This window comes from Oncorhynchus clarkii, chromosome 4, assembly GCF_045791955.1.
Source record: "Oncorhynchus clarkii lewisi isolate Uvic-CL-2024 chromosome 4, UVic_Ocla_1.0, whole genome shotgun sequence".
NCBI classification, from domain to species: domain Eukaryota; kingdom Metazoa; phylum Chordata; class Actinopteri; order Salmoniformes; family Salmonidae; genus Oncorhynchus; species Oncorhynchus clarkii.
In genome coordinates, this window is record NC_092150.1 from 20,287,704 (window position 1) to 20,306,464 (window position 18,761).

Below are 18,761 nucleotides of genomic sequence, written 5' to 3' on the forward strand. Positions count from 1 at the left end.
CTCTTAAATGCAAGTAAAACTAAATGCATGCTCTTCAACCGATCGCTGCCCGCACCTGCCCGCACCTGCCCGCCCGTCCAGCATCACTACTCTGGACAGTTCTGACTTAGAATATGCGGACAACTACAAATACCTAGGTGTCTGGTTAGACTGTAAACTCTCCTTCCAGACTCACATTAAGCATGTCCACTTCAAAATAAAATCTAGAATCGGCTTCCTATTTCACAACAAAGCATCCTTCACTCATGCTGCCAAACATACCCTCGTAAAACTGACCATCCTACCGATCCTCGACTTCGGCGATGTCATTTACATAATAGCCTCCAACATTCTACTCAACAAATTGGATGCAGTCTATCACAGTGCCATCCGTTTTGTCACCAAAGCCCCATAAACTACCCACCAGTGCGACATGTACACTCTCGTTGGCTGGCCCTCGCTTCATACTCGTCGCCAAACCCACTGGTTCCAGGTCATCTTCAAGTCTCTGCTAGGTAAAGCCCTGCCTTATCATAGCTCACTGGTCACCATAGCAGCACCCACTCGTAGCACGCGCTCCAGCAGGTATATCTCACTGGTCTCCCCCAAAGCCATTTCGTCCTTTGGCCGCCTTTCCTTCAAGTTCTCTGCTGCCAATGACTGAAATTAACTGCAAAAATCACTGAAGCTGGAGACTCATATCTCCCTCGCTAGCTATAAGCACCAGCTGTCAGAGCAGCTCACAGATCACTGCACCTGTACGTAGCCCACCTGTAAATAGCCCATCCAACTACCTCATCCCCATACTGTATTTATTTATTTATCTTGCTCCTTTGCACCCCAGTACCTCTACTTGCACATTCATCTTCTGCACGTCTACCATTCCAGTGTTTAATTGCTATATTGTAATTACTTTGCCACCATGGCCTATTTATTACCTTACTTCTCTTATCCTACCTCATTTGCACTCGCTGTATATAGATTTTTCTACTGTATTATTGACTGTATGTTTGTTTATTCCATGTGTAACTCTGTGTTGTTGTATGTTTTGAACTGCTTTGCTTTATCTTGGCCAGGTCGCAGTTGCAAATGAGAACTTGTCCTCAACTAACCTACCTGGATAAATAAAGGTGAAATAAATAAAAAATAATCAAAATAAATACTTTAAGTTTGTAATATTGATGGGCACCAAATATATATATATATTTTTTTTCAAGTCCATTTCTGCTTGATATGTCAAATTGCAGTGTGTTTTTTTTTTGTACATTTACTTTTTTGTAAATAAACTATGCAATTCATGTAACACACATGCTATCTTATCTCCTTGGTGCTTGAGATGTATTTTCTGAAAATATTTTGGATGTTCAACACATAGACCCAGATGATATATTCATGGTAACAGAGTGACCCAAGTCTCTCCAGTGTGTGTGTGTGTGTGTGTGTGTGTGTGAGTGAGTGTGAGTGAGTGTAAAATTGAGCTGCAGTTCCGAGGTATTCATAGTATGACTATGTTCAAGAATTCTAGTGAAGTAACCTTTTTGGACCACACTATCTGCCACATTAAAGAACTCCTGGTTAAGTGAATTGTCACTTCTACCTCTAATCAGCAATCATAGGATTCATTCATGCTCCTTAGATGCCAGGTTAGGGTTACACACACATTTTCTGTCATGGTCTATGGACCCCCTGAAGTAGCTTTGGCCACCCCATGTATAAAACTCTAGTTCCGTCACTGATGATGAGTGGTACTTTTGATTATCTCTTCACCTTGACAAAACAACTTCTGTTATGTTGTGATCATGAGACAATTATCTCATAATCTAGACAAAACAAACGTTATGTGGTGATCATGACATAACGAGGTCATATTTGTTTTATTCATATGTCCTCTCTGGACTTCCATACAATTTGTGGAAGACAGCTAGCTACATTTTTGTTTTTTGTAAAAAAAATCCAGCAATATTACACTGAAATCAATAGAAGGGGGCAAGTGTTTGGGGTGAAGCGGTGTTTAAACTATCACTATTCAAAGACCACACAGAAACTTGGAATGTTGTTATATGAGAATTTGTAGAAGGCTTATATCTATATTTTGGAATGTCGGATGTTGATTTCGGGAGGCTGCCATCAAGGAAAAGGGTACAAACCACACTTTTTATGTTAGTCGACTTCAAGTAATCACGACGCGACAAAGGATTTCTACAGTGACAACGGTTGACTGCTATTTAATTGATAGTTTGACTGTCAAATTGGTGTGTGGCCAGTGACTTTTAAATTGAGACCGCCCTGAGTTTTCCGTGCCATTTGAAAGATCGAAAATTAACTCGGCGTTCCTGCACAACCACAGCGCGTGACAAAATCAACAGTACAAAACCAAATATACTGATCTGTTTTAAGCAATTGATATTGTCATCGTGTTGACTATATACGTTTATACTAACATAACCAATTTGGGGTAAAAACGATGTGTAATTCCACAAAATGTTAAGGGGTGAAAATGCAAGTTTGTGTAAGGCAGTAGTAACAAACTGGGAAATTAGTGCAATATCAAATAATGAATATGTAAAAAAGAATTTAACATAATAGTTTGTTGCCCACTACAAAAACGATTACAACAATGACATATTTTTAATTAATTTAACAATTTCGACAGTTTAAAAAGGCTGAGTACTAGAGCCTCCATGGTGTCTGCACAGCAGCCTGAACGTTTGACTTCCATACTCTTTGGATTGGTGGTTACATCTCGTTATTTTATTATTTTTTGAATATTTGATGAGGGGTGTTGACATCCTCCTGTATTCAATGAAGAGAGATGCTACGCTGCTCTGAAAGACAATCGTTTTCCAAAGCGTCTGGTCTATATCTTAACATGAATAAATGTGAACTCATGCCTGTCAAAGATTGTGTGACACCTTCATATTATGGTATTCCAGTAAAAGAAGAACTTACATATTTAGGCATATCCATTACAAAGGATCAGAAGTCTAGAGGCTTACTAAATTTTAACCCTCTTATTAAAAAAACCCAGAAGAATCTAAGTCAATGGCTACAGAGGGACTTATCTTTAAAAGGAAGAGTCCTAATAACCAAGGCTTTATATCTTGACAGTAAAATAAGCAAGGAGATAGACCAGATGCTTTTCAACTTTCTGTGGAGAAACCATACACATTACATTAGGATGAATGAACACTTATGTTCTCACTTATGAGAATGGTGGGCTGAATTTTCTGGACTTTACTACCTTAAATAATAATTTTAAGATCAATTGGATAAAACAATTCCTAAGAAGACCCACTTCTATCTGGAATTGTATTCCTCATCATGTCTTCTCTACTTTTGCTGGCCTTAACTTCATGTTGTTTTGCAATATGTGTGTTGCCACACACATACCTACTTGTTAACAAAATTAAGGAAGTTTCCTTTAAAATTATTCATAAATATTATCCTGCCAACCACTATATGAAGAAGTTTAAGGAAAACATCCATTAAAATTGCTCCTTTTGTTATGACCACCCAGAAACAGTGTTGCATCTTTTTTGGCATTGTATTCATGTAAGAAAACTGTGTCAAGACATCAGTAGATTTATAATTGAACACTTATATGAAGGTCTTACACTATTGTGGAGAGATGTACTGCTTGGATTCTTTAACTAGGATAGGAATAAGCTGAAACATTTTTATGTAATTCATTTCATTACTCTTTTGAACAAATTTCATATTCACAAATGTAAATTTACAAACAAAAAAACACATGACCACCCAGAAACAGTGTTGCATATTTTTTGGCATTGTATTCATGTAAGAAATTTTAGAATTTTTAGACAATTAAATACTCTACTAACAAAAAAGCTATTAGAATTATAAGTGTATGTATGTCCCTTGTGTAATGTGATATTTTACCCCCTAGCCCAATTGTCCATTGTATATCATCTATATATACACTTCTGTTCCCTCATGTATTTGTTGTCAATAAAAAATAAATGCCAGCATCATGTCATGAATATGCGTAGCTATCTCGAGACAACTCCGATAGAAAGTTTTTTTTCTCAAAGTTTCCGGGATGTCAAGTGTCCTTTTTTCACAGTAAACTCATAACAATATAAGCACTACGAAACTTTTATTCAATCAAATAAACCTTACGTAGGAAAAAAATATATTACATTTTTGTTGACCAAATTCGACACTCATTAAACCACCTTTGCTTGGTGAGCGAAAAAAAATAAACGACGCCACCTGGCGGAGAAGACAGATTTTTGGCCCCATTATCCCTCTCGCTTCGAGTAACGCGGAACCTTTGAGAATACTGCCGCTGTCTGGGATGGACGGTTAGAGATTTGAGTGACATACCCAACGAACATTTCAGGCCAGTTTAAAGCGTTCGGAGGGTTGTCACTAGTTACCACAGCCACAAAGTTATAATTATGGCTAAACCCCGCCTATTTCTACCATTGATCTTCTTAAAATCTGATTTTAACCATAACCACACTGCTAACCTTATGCCTAACCCTTAACTTTAATTAAGACCAAAAAGCTTATTTTTGTTTTCATGTGGTAACTAGTGAATGTTGGGTTGTCAATCAGTTAGTGCAATAAGGAACCCTTGGGACGTCCATACCCTAAACCTAATCTCAAACCCTACCCATTTTAAACGTAATCTTCATTGTAGGGACGTCCTAAGGATCCCGGAAAACAGATCTTTGTCAATCTATAGTACCTTCGTAAACTCTCTGTGGCTATCTACTCTGACTTCAGAGCGCTCTCGTTTCAGCATGCCAGAGCGCAGAATAAATTTACGAACGCTCAACATGCGTTGAATATGGCCGGTGTCAGTACACGTTGGCAAAAAAGCGTCATTAAATTGTTGCCAGCAACACAGTCACCAACGCTCTAGATAACATGAAAACAGCCTAACCAGTTCTGCTGGGGCGAGTAATATGGTGAGAGTGAGGTGTTCTCTCATTTTTGTCCGGAAGTAGCTAGCAAGCTAGCAAACTTTAGTTAGTTTGTTTGCCAGTTGTGAGGTCAGAACTCTCGGATCAACCCTACCCCTCGTCCAGTGTGCGGTCTGAGCGCTCCGAGAGCGAAACACTGAATTTACGAACGGACAATCTGACAACGCTCTGAATTTACTAACGCCAAGAGCGCACTCTGGCTCTCCAGATTGAATTTACGAACACACCCCTAGCTGCTGTCTGTCATTATAATAGCTTTCACACTGTGGCTAACAACGCTGGTTGAGAACAAGACATTTCAATCCCAAAATGGTGCTGCTGACAATGATCGCTCGGTTGGCTGATGGACTGCCGCTGGCCGCATCAATGCAAGAGGACGAACAGGTTAATATTGATGGTTTTCCCTGTCAATGTCAGACAGCTAACTAGCTAAAATAGCTAATGTTAACACTAGCAATTCAATGTAGCTATCGAACTATTGGAAAATAGCTTGTCAGATAGCTTGCTAGCTAGCTACGTGTGCAATATATATTTTATAATCTATTCGGTGTCTATCTATGCAGACCTACTTCATAATAAAACCATATTATTAGCTAGTTGTTTGATTGTGTCTATCATTGAAATCCAGATGGCTTTATTCCAGCTGTCAGAGTAATGGACAGATTTAGTCAATTTATGTGATGTAGCTAGAGAAAGAGATAGTTGAGGCGTCACTACAGACACTGGTTCGAATCTGGCCTGTATCCCAACCGGCCGTGATTGGGAGTCCCATAGGGCGGCGCACAATTGGCCCGGTGTAGACCGTCATTGTAAATAAGAATTTGTTCTTAACTGACTTACCTAGTTAAATAAAGGTTATATATACACACAGTTGAAGTTGGACGTTTACATACACTTCTGTTGGAGTCATTAAAACTCATTTTTCAACCACTCCACAAATTTCTTGTTAACAAACTATAGTTTTGGCAAGTTGGTTAGGACATCTACATAGTGCATGACACAAGTAATTTTTCCAACAATTGTTTACAGACAGATTATTTCACTTATAATTCACTGTATCCCAATTCCAGTGGGTCAGAAGTTTGACTGTGCCTTTAAACAGCTTGGAAAATTACAGAAAACGATGTCATGGCTTTAGAAGCCTCTGATAGGCTAATTGACATAATTTGAGTAAACAATAAACAAGTCAATAACACAGTAGGAAAAAAAAGAGTCTATATACATTGTGTGCAAAAGGCATGAGGAGGTAGGCGAATAATTACAATTTAGCAGATTAACACTGGAGTGATAAATGATCAGATGGTCATGTGCAGGTAGAGATACTGGTGTGCAAAAGAGCAGAAAAGTAAATAAATAAAAACAGTATGGGGATGTGGTAGGTATAATGGGTGGGCTATTTACCGATGGACTATGTACAGCTGCAGCGATCAGTTAGCTGCTCAGATAGCAGATGTTTAAAGTTGGTGAGGGAGATAAAAGTCTCCAACTTCAGCAATATTTGCAATTCGTTCCAGTCACAGGCAGCAGAGAACTGGAAGGAAAGGCGGCCAAATGAGGTGTTTGCTTTAGGGATGATCAGTGAGATACACCTGCTGGAGCGCGTGCTACGGGTGGGTGTTGCCATTGTGAACAGTGAACTGAGATAAGGCAGAGCTTTACCTAGCAAGGACTTGTAGATGACCTGGAGCCTTCGTCTGGCGACGAATATGTAGCGAGGACCAGCCGACTAGAGCAGTGGTGTGTGGTATAAGGTGCTTTAGTAACAAAACGGATGGCACTGTGATAAACTGCATCCAGTTTGCTGAGTAGAGTATTGGAAGCTATTTTGTAGATGACATCGCCAAAGTCGAGGATCGATAGGATAGTCAGTTTTACTAGGGTAAGTTTGGCGTGAGTGAAGGAGGCTTTGTTGCAGAATAGAAAGCAGACTCTAGATTTGATTTTAGATTGGATATGTTTGATATGAGTCTGGAAGGAGAGGTTACAGTCTAGCCAGTCACCTAGGTACTTATAGATGTCCACATATTCTAGGTCGGAACCATCCAGGGTGGTGATGCTAGTCGGGGGTGCGGGTGCAGGCAGCGAACAGTGCCTCTTTGCTTGACATCATCAGAAAATCAAAAGAAATCAGCCAAGACCTCAGATAAATAAATGTAGACCTCCACAAGTCTGGTTCATCATTGGGAGCAATTTCCAAACGCCTGAAGGTACCAAGTTCATCTGTACAAACAATAGTACGCAAGTATAAACACCATGGGACCACGCAGCCGTCATACCGCTCAGGAAGGAGACGTGTTCTGTCTCCTAGAGATGAACGTACTTTGGTGCAAAAAGTGCAAAACAATCCCAGAACAGCAGCAAAGGACCTTGTGAAGATGCTGGAGGAAACGGGTACAAAAGTATCTATATCCACAGTAAAAGGAGTCCTATATCGACATAACCTGAAAGGCCACTCAGCAAGGAATAAGCCACTGCTCCAAAACTTCCATAAAAATGCCAGACTATGGTTTTCCAACTGCACATGGGGACAAAGATCATACTTTTTGGAGAAATGTCCTCTAGTCTGATGAAACAAAAATATAATTGTTTAGCCATAATGACCTTCGTTATTTTTGGAGGAAAAAGGGTGACGCTTGCAAGCCGAAGAACACCATCCCAACCATGAAGCACAGGTGTGGCAGCATCATGTTGTGGGGGTGCTTTGCTGCAAGATGGACTGGTGCACTTCACAAAATAGATGGCATCATAAAGGAAGGAAAATTATGTGGATATATTGAAGCAACATCTCAAGACATCAGTCAGGAAGTTAAAGCTTGGTCGCAAATGGGTCTTCCAAATGGACAATGACCCCAAGCATACTTCCAAAGTTGTGGCAAAATGGCTTAAGGACAACAAAGTCAAGCTATTGAAGTGGCCATCACAAAGCCCTGATCTCAATCCTACAGAAAATGTGTGGGCAGAACTGAAAAAGCGTGTGCGAGCAAGGAGGCCTATAAAACCTGACTCAGTTACACCAGCCCGGTCAGGAGGAATGGGCCAAAATTCACCCAACTTATTGTGGGAAGCTTGTGGAAGGCTACCTGAAACATTTGACCTAAGTTAAACAATTTAAAGGCAATGCTACCAAAAACTAATTGTGTGTAAGTGAACTTCTGACCAACTGGGAATGTGATGAAAAAATCAAAAGCTGAAAAAAATAGTTCTCTCTACCATTATTCTGATATTTCACATTCTTAAAATAATGTGGTGATCCTAACTGATCTAAGACAGGGCATTTTTACAAGGATTAAATGTCAGGAATTGTGAAAAACGGAATTTAAATGTATTTGGCTAAGGTGTATGTAAACTTCTGACTTCAACTGTATATATATATATATATATATATATATATATATATATTATATACACACACACACACAAAAAGTATGGATACCCCTTCAAATTTGTGAATTTCAGCCACCCGTTGCTGACGGGTGCATAAAATCGAGCACACTGCCCCGGTCAACTGTAAGCACTGTTATTGTGAAGTGGAAACGTCTAGGAACAACAACGGCTCAGCCGCAAAATGGTAGGCCACACAAGATCACAGAATTGGACTATCAAGTGTTGAAGTGCGTATAAATCGTCTGTCCTCGATTGCAACACTTAGTACCGAGTTCCAAACTGCCTCTGGAAGCAACGTCAGCACAATAACTGTTCGTCGGGAGCTTCATGAAATGGGTTTCCATGGCCGAGCAGCCGCACACAAGCCTAAGATCCCCATCCGCAATGCCAAGCGTCGGCTGAAGTGGTGTAAAGCTTGCCACCATTGGACTCTGGAGCAATGAAAGCACGTTCTCTGGAGTGATGAATCACAGTTCACCATCTGGCGGTCCGGCGGACGAATATGGGTTTGGCGGATGCCTGTGGAGAATGCTACCTGCCCCAATGCATAGTGCCAACTTCAAAGTTTGATGGAGGAGGAATAATGGTCTGGGGCTGTTTTTCATGGTTAGGCTCCGTAATTCCAGTGAAAGGACTTAACGCTGCAGCATACAATGACATTCTAGATGATTCTGTGCTTCCAAATTTGAGGCAACAGTTTGGGGAAGGCCATTTCCTGTTTCAGCATTACAATGCCCCCATGCACAAAGCGAGGTACATACAGAAATGGTTTGTTGTGATCTGTGTGGAAGAACTTGACTGGTCTGCACAGAGCCCTGACCGCAACCCCACGAACACCTTTGGGCTGAATTGGAACGCCAACTGCGAGCCCGGCCTAGTCGCCCAGCATCAGTGCCCAATCTCACTAATGCTCTTGTGGCAGAATGGAAGCAAGTCCCTGCAGCAATGTTCCAACAGCTAGTGGAAAGCCTTCCCAGAAAAGTGGAGGCTGTTATAGCGGCAAATGGGGGACCAACTCCATATTAATGCCCATGATTTTGGAATGAGATGTTCAATGTGCATGTGTCCACATACTTGTGATCATGTAGTGTAGGTAGTGAGTCAAAGACCAATGTTCAATGCAGAACAGCCATTTGTGTACTGTGCTGAATGATGTTGTGATAGCGATTTGATGAACCAGAGGAGATACACTAAGTCCATTGAGTCAATTCTGCTCCCTTTAGTTAATTTGCCATTTGTGATGGTCTACTTCATTCATCCTTGTTACTTTCTTGTAGTTGTAGCAAATCAGGCAGCCATGTATTTCTAGGACATGTGTAGTATTTATGAGTTGCAGTAGGCTACATATGAGTCTTGCCACCTGCTTGAAGAACTTTAACACGTTTCCCTTGCTTTCTTATCTGCTCTCCCAAAGGGAAGTGAGAAGGTTGGTCTTTTCTCTGCACTGTAACCAATGTTTGGACATCATACATATTGTTCCTGTGATGTGTTACTGTGTTCACCATACCCAGACCACCCGCTTCTTTGTCGATAACATTTATATTGATCCCAATCATTGGTTCAGTGTCCTCTTAAATATGCTTGGTTGCATAATCTTGCTCTGTCCTCCGTGTTTAGTTGGGTCGGGACCTGCAACAGTACCAGAGCCAGGCTAAACAGCTGTTCAGGAAACTCAATGACCAGAGTCCCACACGTTGCACATTAGAGGCTGGCTCCATGTCCTTCCAGTGAGTTCAAAACACTCATCACAATTAAAATGCCATTAACATACTTATACCATGCACTAATAAGCAGGTATCCACTGACCTTTATGCTTCTCAGACACTCCACTCTCATGTTTCCCTCATGGTTCTCCCAACAGCTACGTCATAGAAAAAGGAGTGGTCTACCTAGTGCTGTCTGAAGCAAGCTTTCACAAAAAACTTGCCTTTGCTTACCTGGAAGACCTGCAGGCAGAGTTCCATGAACAGCACGGGAAGAAGGTCCCCACTGTGTCCCGACCGTACTCCTTCATTGAGTTTGGTGAGATTCAATTAAATATATCATCATTAGAATCCTTACTAACAACCCAACGTTGATTAAAGGTCCAATGCAGCCATTCTTATCTCAATATTTAATTATTTCTGGGTAACAATTAACGACCTTACTCTGTTCAATTAAAATGGTCAAAAATAGCTTCTTAGCAAAGAGCAATTTCCCAAGCAAGAATTTTGCTACCACTGTCTGGAGGTGGTCTGAGTGGGGAGGGGAAAAATCTAAACTATCTGTTATTGGCAGACAGGTTTGGAACTCTTTCTTATTGGCATATTAACAAATTTACCACCTGGTGATGTCACCAGGCAGTCAAACTCCATCCCACCACAACAGACTAACATTAAACGCAGTCTTTTCAAACAGCTCTTACACTAAAATGGCATTATCATAATTTTCTGAATTGTACAGTAGTATTCCAACCTCGTAGTGTGGAGATATATAAAACATAGGAAAATCATATTTTTGACTGCGATGAAAAAGGATACCCTAGTATGGATTATGAAAAAATATGCCATAAATTCCTACAACGTTTTCCTCTGTCAACAGACACCTACATTCAGAAGACCAAGAAGTCGTACATAGACAGCCGAGCCCGCAGGAACCTGGGCAGCATCAACACAGAGCTGCAGGATGTCCAGAGGATCATGGTGGCCAACATTGAGGAAGTGTTGCAACGAGGGGAGGCCTTGTCTGGTAATGTCGGTTTACTTGTCCTTCTTATAGATTTACAGCAATAATGTAGGTCAGGGGTACTGAACTACTATTTGAGAAGGTCTGGTCACACAAATGTCCTCCGTGGCAAAGGTCCGGATGGATATAGGCATTTATCGGCATAGTAACAATCCCCACCGCGCAACCCATCCGACTGAAAACTGTTCAAAATGTTCACACCCCTCTTGTTGAAGACAACCAAAGTTTGCTAACTTCCAAGATCAAGCTTCTTAGTAACAGCAGAGACAATCAATCCACTCATGGATCAAGTTCATCGTTGCCTAAATGTGTTTTGTTTGTCAATTATTATTATTATTATCGTTACATTTTTTTTGTGGAAAAAAATAGCACCCCTTGTGTTCACTGCTGGTAATACCATGTACCGCAGTATGGTATGATACTGCCCAACCCTACTATCTAAGGTCTGTCAGTGATTGACATAACAAGAGGAAAACTGCCCATACACAACCAAATTTCAAATTGCACCTTGGGGGAAGGGGCCCAAGGTCTGTTTTGACCCCGTTCAACCCCGGATCCGGACCACAGTCCGCCAGTTGAGCATGGCTGATGTAGGTCCTCGATGTATAGCTGAAACACCTCTATTACACAAACCTTTATCTATGATTCTCTGATGTCTAACTTGGGCAGGGCTTATTGCATTATCATGAATGCACATCATTGCAGCAAAACACATTGATAAAATGTAAATGATGTTGGGTAGAATTCACTAGATTAACTAATAAAAGGGAGTGCCACTTCTCAGCTACATACTGTTTGTCAAATTGTGACAAAGAATAGTGTTTAAGTCACAAGAGGAAGCAGATGCCATTCTCACTTGTGTTAAATGAGGATTTGTTCTGGTTTCTGTTTCCCACTCTTTGCTCACCTGGATCCACTCGCATCACATCCAGCTCTGGACTCCAAGGCCAGTAATCTGTCCAGCCTGTCGAAGAAGTACAGAAGTGACGCCAAGTACCTGAACACTCGCTCCACCTATGCTAAGCTGGCTGCCGGAGGGGTCTTCTTCATCATGCTCATCGTCTATGTCCGCTTCTGGTGGCTCTGAGAAGGGAGAGGAGACAGGAGGGGTTGGAGAAGAAGAGCTGATAGGAGCTTAGCTGTGGTCTCACATTCCATCCAATATGGGATCCCTCCTTTTAACACAAGACTCTTGAAGTAGGGACAGACACTGCACGTTATTTTTCCAACTGTCTGTCCATAGATCTATCATGTAATTACAAATGTTATGTTTTATTAACAATTACAGTCATCCTATAGTGGTTATGCCTTGGAGTTGAGTGTTTGTATTGCGTGTGAGTGTGTGACAGAGGACATTTTATTTTTCTGTGTGTATGTTACCAAAATCTGTATGATAACAATTATTCTCTTATCAATTTAATCGTGTATACTGTGTAGCAGTACAGAACAAATCTACGTAATTCTATTTACCCAGAGGACATCATAAGGGCTTTGGCGTTAATAACACTACTATTATGTTGGTTTGGTGGAGATTTCTTAAATGTTAACCTGCTTTACTGGGGTGATCAATCACATTACCTGTGGTATTGGCTGCAGAAACAATATTTCTCATTCACCTTCATCTCCACACTGAGTGGACCAGTTTAACACCAGACGATGTCTAAAGGGTTAATTTCTTTTATTTTGGAAAAAGTTTACACAAGTTGAAGGCTCCATGTAAAAACATGTTTTATCTAGATGAGAACGATAGCTAGCTAATGCTATGTAGCTGGCTTGTGCTAATTGTGGCAGGGTTAATGAATTTCAACTTAACTGTTTCATTTGCTATGAATAAAGTGATTTGCACAAAAGTATTTGATTTCTACTAGAGAATACAAAGTTGCTCACAAATCAGGATCAATATAGATCAGTGGAGGCTGCTGAGGGGAGGATGGCTCATAATAATGGCTGAAATGGAGTCAATTTGTTCTTAAATGACTTGACTAGTTAAATAAATAAAAATAGAATGATAACATAGACATCAAAGATGTGGTTTCCATGTGGTTGATTCCACTCCATTCCAGACATTATATTGCTAGCCTCCACTGATGTACATATTATACAGTACTAATAGAAACTGTTGTATTCCTGCCCGGTGCTGTGCTTCTTCATGAACTTTGGACACAGCCAATTGTGGTCTTTACTTACCACCAGGTCAAAGTCAGACCTCTAAATGCATAAGAGGAAGATGTGTCAACAGCTCAGTTTTCTAAATAAGGGACCTATAGTGAGGTGATGCATTCAAATCGTTATGTTTGTTTAACAGGACCAACTACTGGTAGGCCTCCTGGTTCATACATCAGCTCTTCAAGCTATGCCTATCCCAGCCAGCAGCTGGTGTCCTTTGCTTATGATAATCTTGCAGCTGAAAATGGCATACTCTTGCAGCTGAAAATGGCATACTCTTGCAGCTGAAAATGGCATACTCTTGCAGCTGAAAATGGCATACTCTTGCAGCTGAAAATGGCATACTCTTGCAGCTGAAAATGGCATACTCTTGCAGCTTGAAACACTGTTGCGGCAAAGACGTTTGATGCACAAAATCAAAGGGTAGTAAAGGCTGGAAAAAATATACTGCTGCTTCTGGGGTAGAAAAAAAACACTAAATGCACTACATACATTTAGAAAGTACTGCAGCCTGTTTCTTCTGACATAGTTTGAACAGGAAATGGGCATAGCAGAAATGAGAAGCAGCAGAGGGTAGCGACAGCTAAGATGGTTTTGGGTAAATGAAGATGTCCCACTCAAGCCGTTTACCACTGAAAAAAATGCTCACAGTTCCGGTCTGCTTAAAGGGTGGCTCTCCCATAGGCACCAATTGCATTAGCAGCTGGGTCTGGCCTGCTTAGTTTATTGACTGTATATGAACCAGAATAAAGGAGCGAGTGTGATGCCTCGCTTTCTTCTCCGTCTCTGGCATCAATAGCGTGCAGAGCTAACCACAGGGCACAGCCTAACCTTTTCACCTCTCATCTTCAAGGGATACACATCTTCAAGGGAAGTGTGTGTTACTAACCTTGTAGTGACAAACTAGATCTTATCATATCCAAGAGTCTTCACAGGAAGGACATGTCAGATATTTTTATTTATTTAACTAGGTGAGTGAGTTAAGAACAAATTCTTATTTACAATGACGGCCTACCCCAGCCAAACCCTAACCCGGTCGATGCTGGGCCAATTGTGCACCGCTCTATGGGACTCCCAATCCCGGCCAGCCTGGAATCGAACCAGGGTCTGTAGTGACGCCTCTAGCACTGAGATGCAGTGCCTTAGACCGCTGCACCACTCGGGAGCCAAATGATACTGATGTTACTTAATGGACTCAAACTGGTAACACAGCCTGCAGTCATCACTATAGTAATCATTATTCTAGTCTGTGTTACATTGCTGGAATCAGCCCATATGCTTCATATGAGCACTTGAGAGAGTAAATGAATGCATTGTTTGGTTTTCGCCAGGCGTAATGGGTCCCATGTCATCCAAAAAAAAGTCAAATTTCACAGTAAGAATCTCATACCATCGGTCAAGAAAGGTGGTGGTAGTGTGATGATTTGGGGATGCTTTGCTGCCTCAAGATCTGGACGACTTGCCTTAATAGAAGGAACCATGAATTCTGCTCTATCAGAGGATTCTACAAGAGAATGTCAGGCCATCTGTCTGAGCTGAAGCTGAAGTGCAGCTGGGTCATGCAGTAAGACAATGATCCAAAATACACAATCAAGTCTACATGAAAATGGCTAAAAAAGCAACAAATTTGAAGTTTTGGAATGGCCTAGTCAAAGTCCAGACCTATTCCCTATTGAGATGTTGTGGCAGGACTTGATACAAGCACTTCATGCTTGAAAACCCACAAATGTCACTGAGTTAAAGCAGTTCCGCATGCAAGACTGGGTCAAGATTTCTCCACAGCGATGTGAGAGTCTGACCAACAACTACAGGAAGCATTTGGTTGCACTCATTGCAACTTAAAGTGACACAGTTATTGAGTGTAAGGGGGCAATTACTCTTTCACATGGGAATTGGGTGTTGCATGACTTTGTTCATTAAGTAAATAAAATAAGTATACATTTTCTTTGTTATTTGTAAACACAGGTTCCCTTTATCTAATTTTAGGTTTTGGTTGAAGATCTGATAACATCCACTATCATAAATATGCAAAAATAGGGAAAATCAGAAAGGGGGCAAATACTTTTTTATGGTACTGTATGTCACTCAATTAGCCCATGTCAGTAAAAAAAAAATTAGATTGGTAAATTATTCTAGTTAGTCTAGCCAGCTATCTAAACTGTAGTAATCATGGCTGAATTACTGACAGTGAGTGCGGAAATTCAGGAAATAAACTTAAATAACAATTCAAAATTTGTGAAAACTGCTTTTATTTTCAATGGCTTCTCAATAAACTGAGGAGTAGAAGCTATTTATTTAAAACGTTTTTCCATTTTTTTTATTTTAAATTAGAATCACTTCCTGATTGACTGCCTTCAATTCTAATTGGCCCCAGCCCTGGTGCCCAGGGGCCCTGACCTCACTCTTACTCAGATATCATATTAACATGGCAAAATGTGAAGGGAAATTAGTTTTAAAACGGACCTTTGGTAAATAAAATACTTATTCTGCTAACAGATCCCTATGTACGTTTTAAATTATAGTTTTAAATCCCAGGGGGGAGTTAATGTGAGTTCATGTGTAGCAGCTAATCGTATAGCTAAGAGGCTATGTGTTTGTAGATTGCTGAATGAAGCTACTGTGACATTTCGAGTAAAACAAATCTAATTGTGATGTCGTATGAACATCAAACTCAGCCACAAAACCATGTTATTTGGTTTAGAGATTCTAGAAGAAGAATAGTGTCCACTTATGTAGTTGAGGTTGTTTGGTGAACTACACTGACATAAGTAAACCATCAGGGTGCTCATTTTGGTCTCCAATCTCAAGTTTGTGCATTTATTGTATGTTCAACGTCCCAGACTTTTATGCAGAGTGTGTCTCCAGAAGGATCTCTTTGGTATAACGGAGATGAGATTCCTACTGTTCATAGGTGAGGCTCACTTAAACCCTGCCTTCACCATCTAAACTTCAACCTGAACTTGATGTTTCACCTGGAAAAGAAGAGCCCAGTCACTCTCTCAAAGACTCTGGACCTTTTACCAGTGCAGTGTCTAGAAACCTTCAGACTCTCTCTAGCCCTGACTTCCAGTCTAACACCCCTGCAGCGATGAGCACCATACTAATGAAGAAGGTCAGCAGCTCTTCTGGTGTGCTTATTTCCAGAAGGTATTCTTGTGTTGCTCCCATAGTTCTGACGCCTGTAACCTCCACAACCAAAGGGATTATTAATACATTTATGGGAGACATGGAGGCCATAGCACAGTCATGTGAAGCATGTGTTGAGCCAGCTTCTCTCAATAACCAAGAGACAGAGTTTTCATAGAGGAGTGTCTTCTCTGCAGCCCACAGAGTCTATGGCCATATGGACTTCCTTACACGTTTTGCTCCAGACCAAGGCATGGCTAAAGATGCTCCTCTTCGGGAGTTTTCAGACACTCTGCAAAAGGACAACGTTTCCACTGGTGAGGAGCAATTACCCACCACCCAACTCAATAGAGTTCCCAGTGAGAGCCAACCTTTACCAGCTATCTGTCTTCCTGATCTAGACGACAGCAATCAAGAGGTGCTCAGCAGCCTTGTGAACATCTTTAAGACAGAGGTCTCAAAAGTGGAGAGCAAATCTTGCACAGTAGCAAGTTCCCTTGGGTGGTTTGTGGATGGTGTTCTCACTATTTCCCAGTCCCCCTCAACATTTCAGGACTTGAGACTTACATTTTCTGAACTGAGCTCAGGAGAGAGTGTAATATTCACACAGTCATCGGCTAGTTTGAGTCAGAGCAATCAAATTCCTCTAGCAAGGAATTCCAGGCAAAAGAGGCTATTATGACAACCAGTAATTTCCTTATTATGCAGGATAGCCATACTAGTCTTCAGGAAGGTCTTCGGACTGACTTGTCATCTGGCTTATCATCAGAGATTGCATTCACATCCTCTCAGGACACAGCCTCTGGAATTATGGGAACCTTTGTCAAATGGATGGCAACTATTTTCCAGAAAACTGAGTCCACTAAGTGGCCAACAGAGTCAGTGCTAGGGGGGAGTTTCAGAGACCTCAACAGTGGCCTCCCAGGGATTGACTGTGAAAATATCAGAGGAAAAGCTTTGGTCAATGGCTAAGAACATCTGCACCAATGTGCAGAATAAGCTTAAGGATTTCCTCACAGGGTTGAAGCCAATACTGTACGTCCTAAACAAACAGCAAAGTCTTCAAATGCCTCTTCCAAAGAGACCCTCGGAAAAATCCTGTTCACTATCCAGAGTGAAATATCCACCTCAGAGAGAATGTAGACATCCAGGGAGCTCCTTTAGATCAACATTGATGTTGAAGGAGGAAGAGAGAAGTGAGGGTGACAGCGAACAAGTCTGTCAAGAGACACCCAGGACCCACTCATCATTGTCTAAATCTTCAAGGAGTCATAGGCCAGCATCCCGGAGTCGCCTATTCACTGAGACTGGTGTTTTGAGGGGACTATTTAATGAAGCTGGCAGTTGAGGACATGAGAGGCGTCTGTTTCTCAAATTAGGCACTCTAATGTACTTGTCCTCTTGCTCAGTTGTGCACCGGGGCCTCCCACTACTCTTTCTATTCTGGTTAGAGCCAGTATGTGCTGTTCTGTGAAGAGAGTAGAACACAGCGTTGTATGAGATCTTCTGTTTCTTGGCAATTTCTCACATGGAATAGCCTTCATTTCTCAGAACAAGAATAGACTGAAGAGATTCAGAGGAAAGTTATTTGTTTCTGGCCATTCTGAACCTGTAATCGAACCCACAAATGCTGATACTCGAGATATTCAACTTATCAGGTATGAAGGTAAGACCATGTCAAATAAACAATAGTTTAATATTCCAACAGGGGCAGGCAATAGATAGGTCAGGGTAAGGCAGAGGTCGGTAATCCAGAGGGGGGCAAAAGTACATGTTGGCAGGCAGGGTCAGGGGCAGGCAGAGTCTTCAGGCAGGCTCGGAATCAGGACAGGCAAGGGTCAAAACCAGGAGGGCGAGAAAAGAGAGACTGGAAAAGGCAGGATCTGAGACACAAAATGCTGGTTGACTTGAACAAACAAGACAAACTGGCAACAGACAAACAGAGAACACAGGTAAAAATACACAGGGGAAAACGGGGAAGATGGGCAACACTTCGAGGGGGCTGGAGACAATCATAAGGACAGGTGAAACACATCAGGGTGTGACACAACTAGTCTAAAGAAGGACAGTTTTATTGCTTCTTTAATAAGAACAACAGCTGTGCTAACATAAGTGCAAAAGCGTTTTCTAATGATCAATTAGCCTTTTAAAATGATAAACTTGGATTAGCCAACACAACGTGCCTTTGGAACACAGGGGTGATGGTTACTGATAATGGGCCTCTGTATGCCTATGTAGATATTCCATTAAAAATCAGCCATTTCCAGCTACAATAGTCATTTACAACATTAACCATGTCTACACTGTATTTCTGATGTGATGTGTTATTGTAATGGACAAAAAATTAGCTTTTCTTTCAAAAACAGGGACATTTCTAAGTGAACTCAGACTTTTGAACGGTAGTGTATATGTTTTCTATGTTTGTGGATT

The 18,761-nt window shown here is 41.1% G+C and overlaps 2 protein-coding genes across 2 annotated transcripts in view; both read left to right on the forward strand.

Moving 5' to 3' along the window:
• The window catches only part of LOC139406573 (ral guanine nucleotide dissociation stimulator-like 1), a 407,527-nt gene that overhangs the window by 161,411 nt on the left and 227,355 nt on the right, over positions 1-18,761 (forward strand). The gene's annotated exons all lie outside the window — the stretch shown is intronic.
• On the forward strand, positions 4,966-12,889 carry LOC139407613 (vesicle-trafficking protein SEC22b-B-like). The gene is made up of 5 exons (XM_071151442.1): positions 4,966-5,315; positions 9,933-10,042; positions 10,177-10,337; positions 10,896-11,042; positions 11,972-12,889. Exons 1-5 carry the CDS (start codon positions 5,241-5,243, stop codon positions 12,124-12,126), a joined length of 648 nt encoding a protein of 215 aa, XP_071007543.1. The 5' UTR covers positions 4,966-5,240; the 3' UTR covers positions 12,127-12,889.

Bases quoted from the DNA above. Each gene is read 5' to 3' on its own strand.
- LOC139407613 (XM_071151442.1), top strand. From the start codon at position 5,241: ATGGTGCTGCTGACAATGATCGCTCGGTTGGCTGATGGACTGCCGCTG. The intron at 5,316-9,932 runs GTTAATATTGAT...CTCCGTGTTTAG, and splicing joins CAATGCAAGAGGACGAACAG to TTGGGTCGGGACCTGCAACA. The intron at 10,338-10,895 runs GTGAGATTCAAT...CTCTGTCAACAG, and splicing joins GTACTCCTTCATTGAGTTTG to ACACCTACATTCAGAAGACC.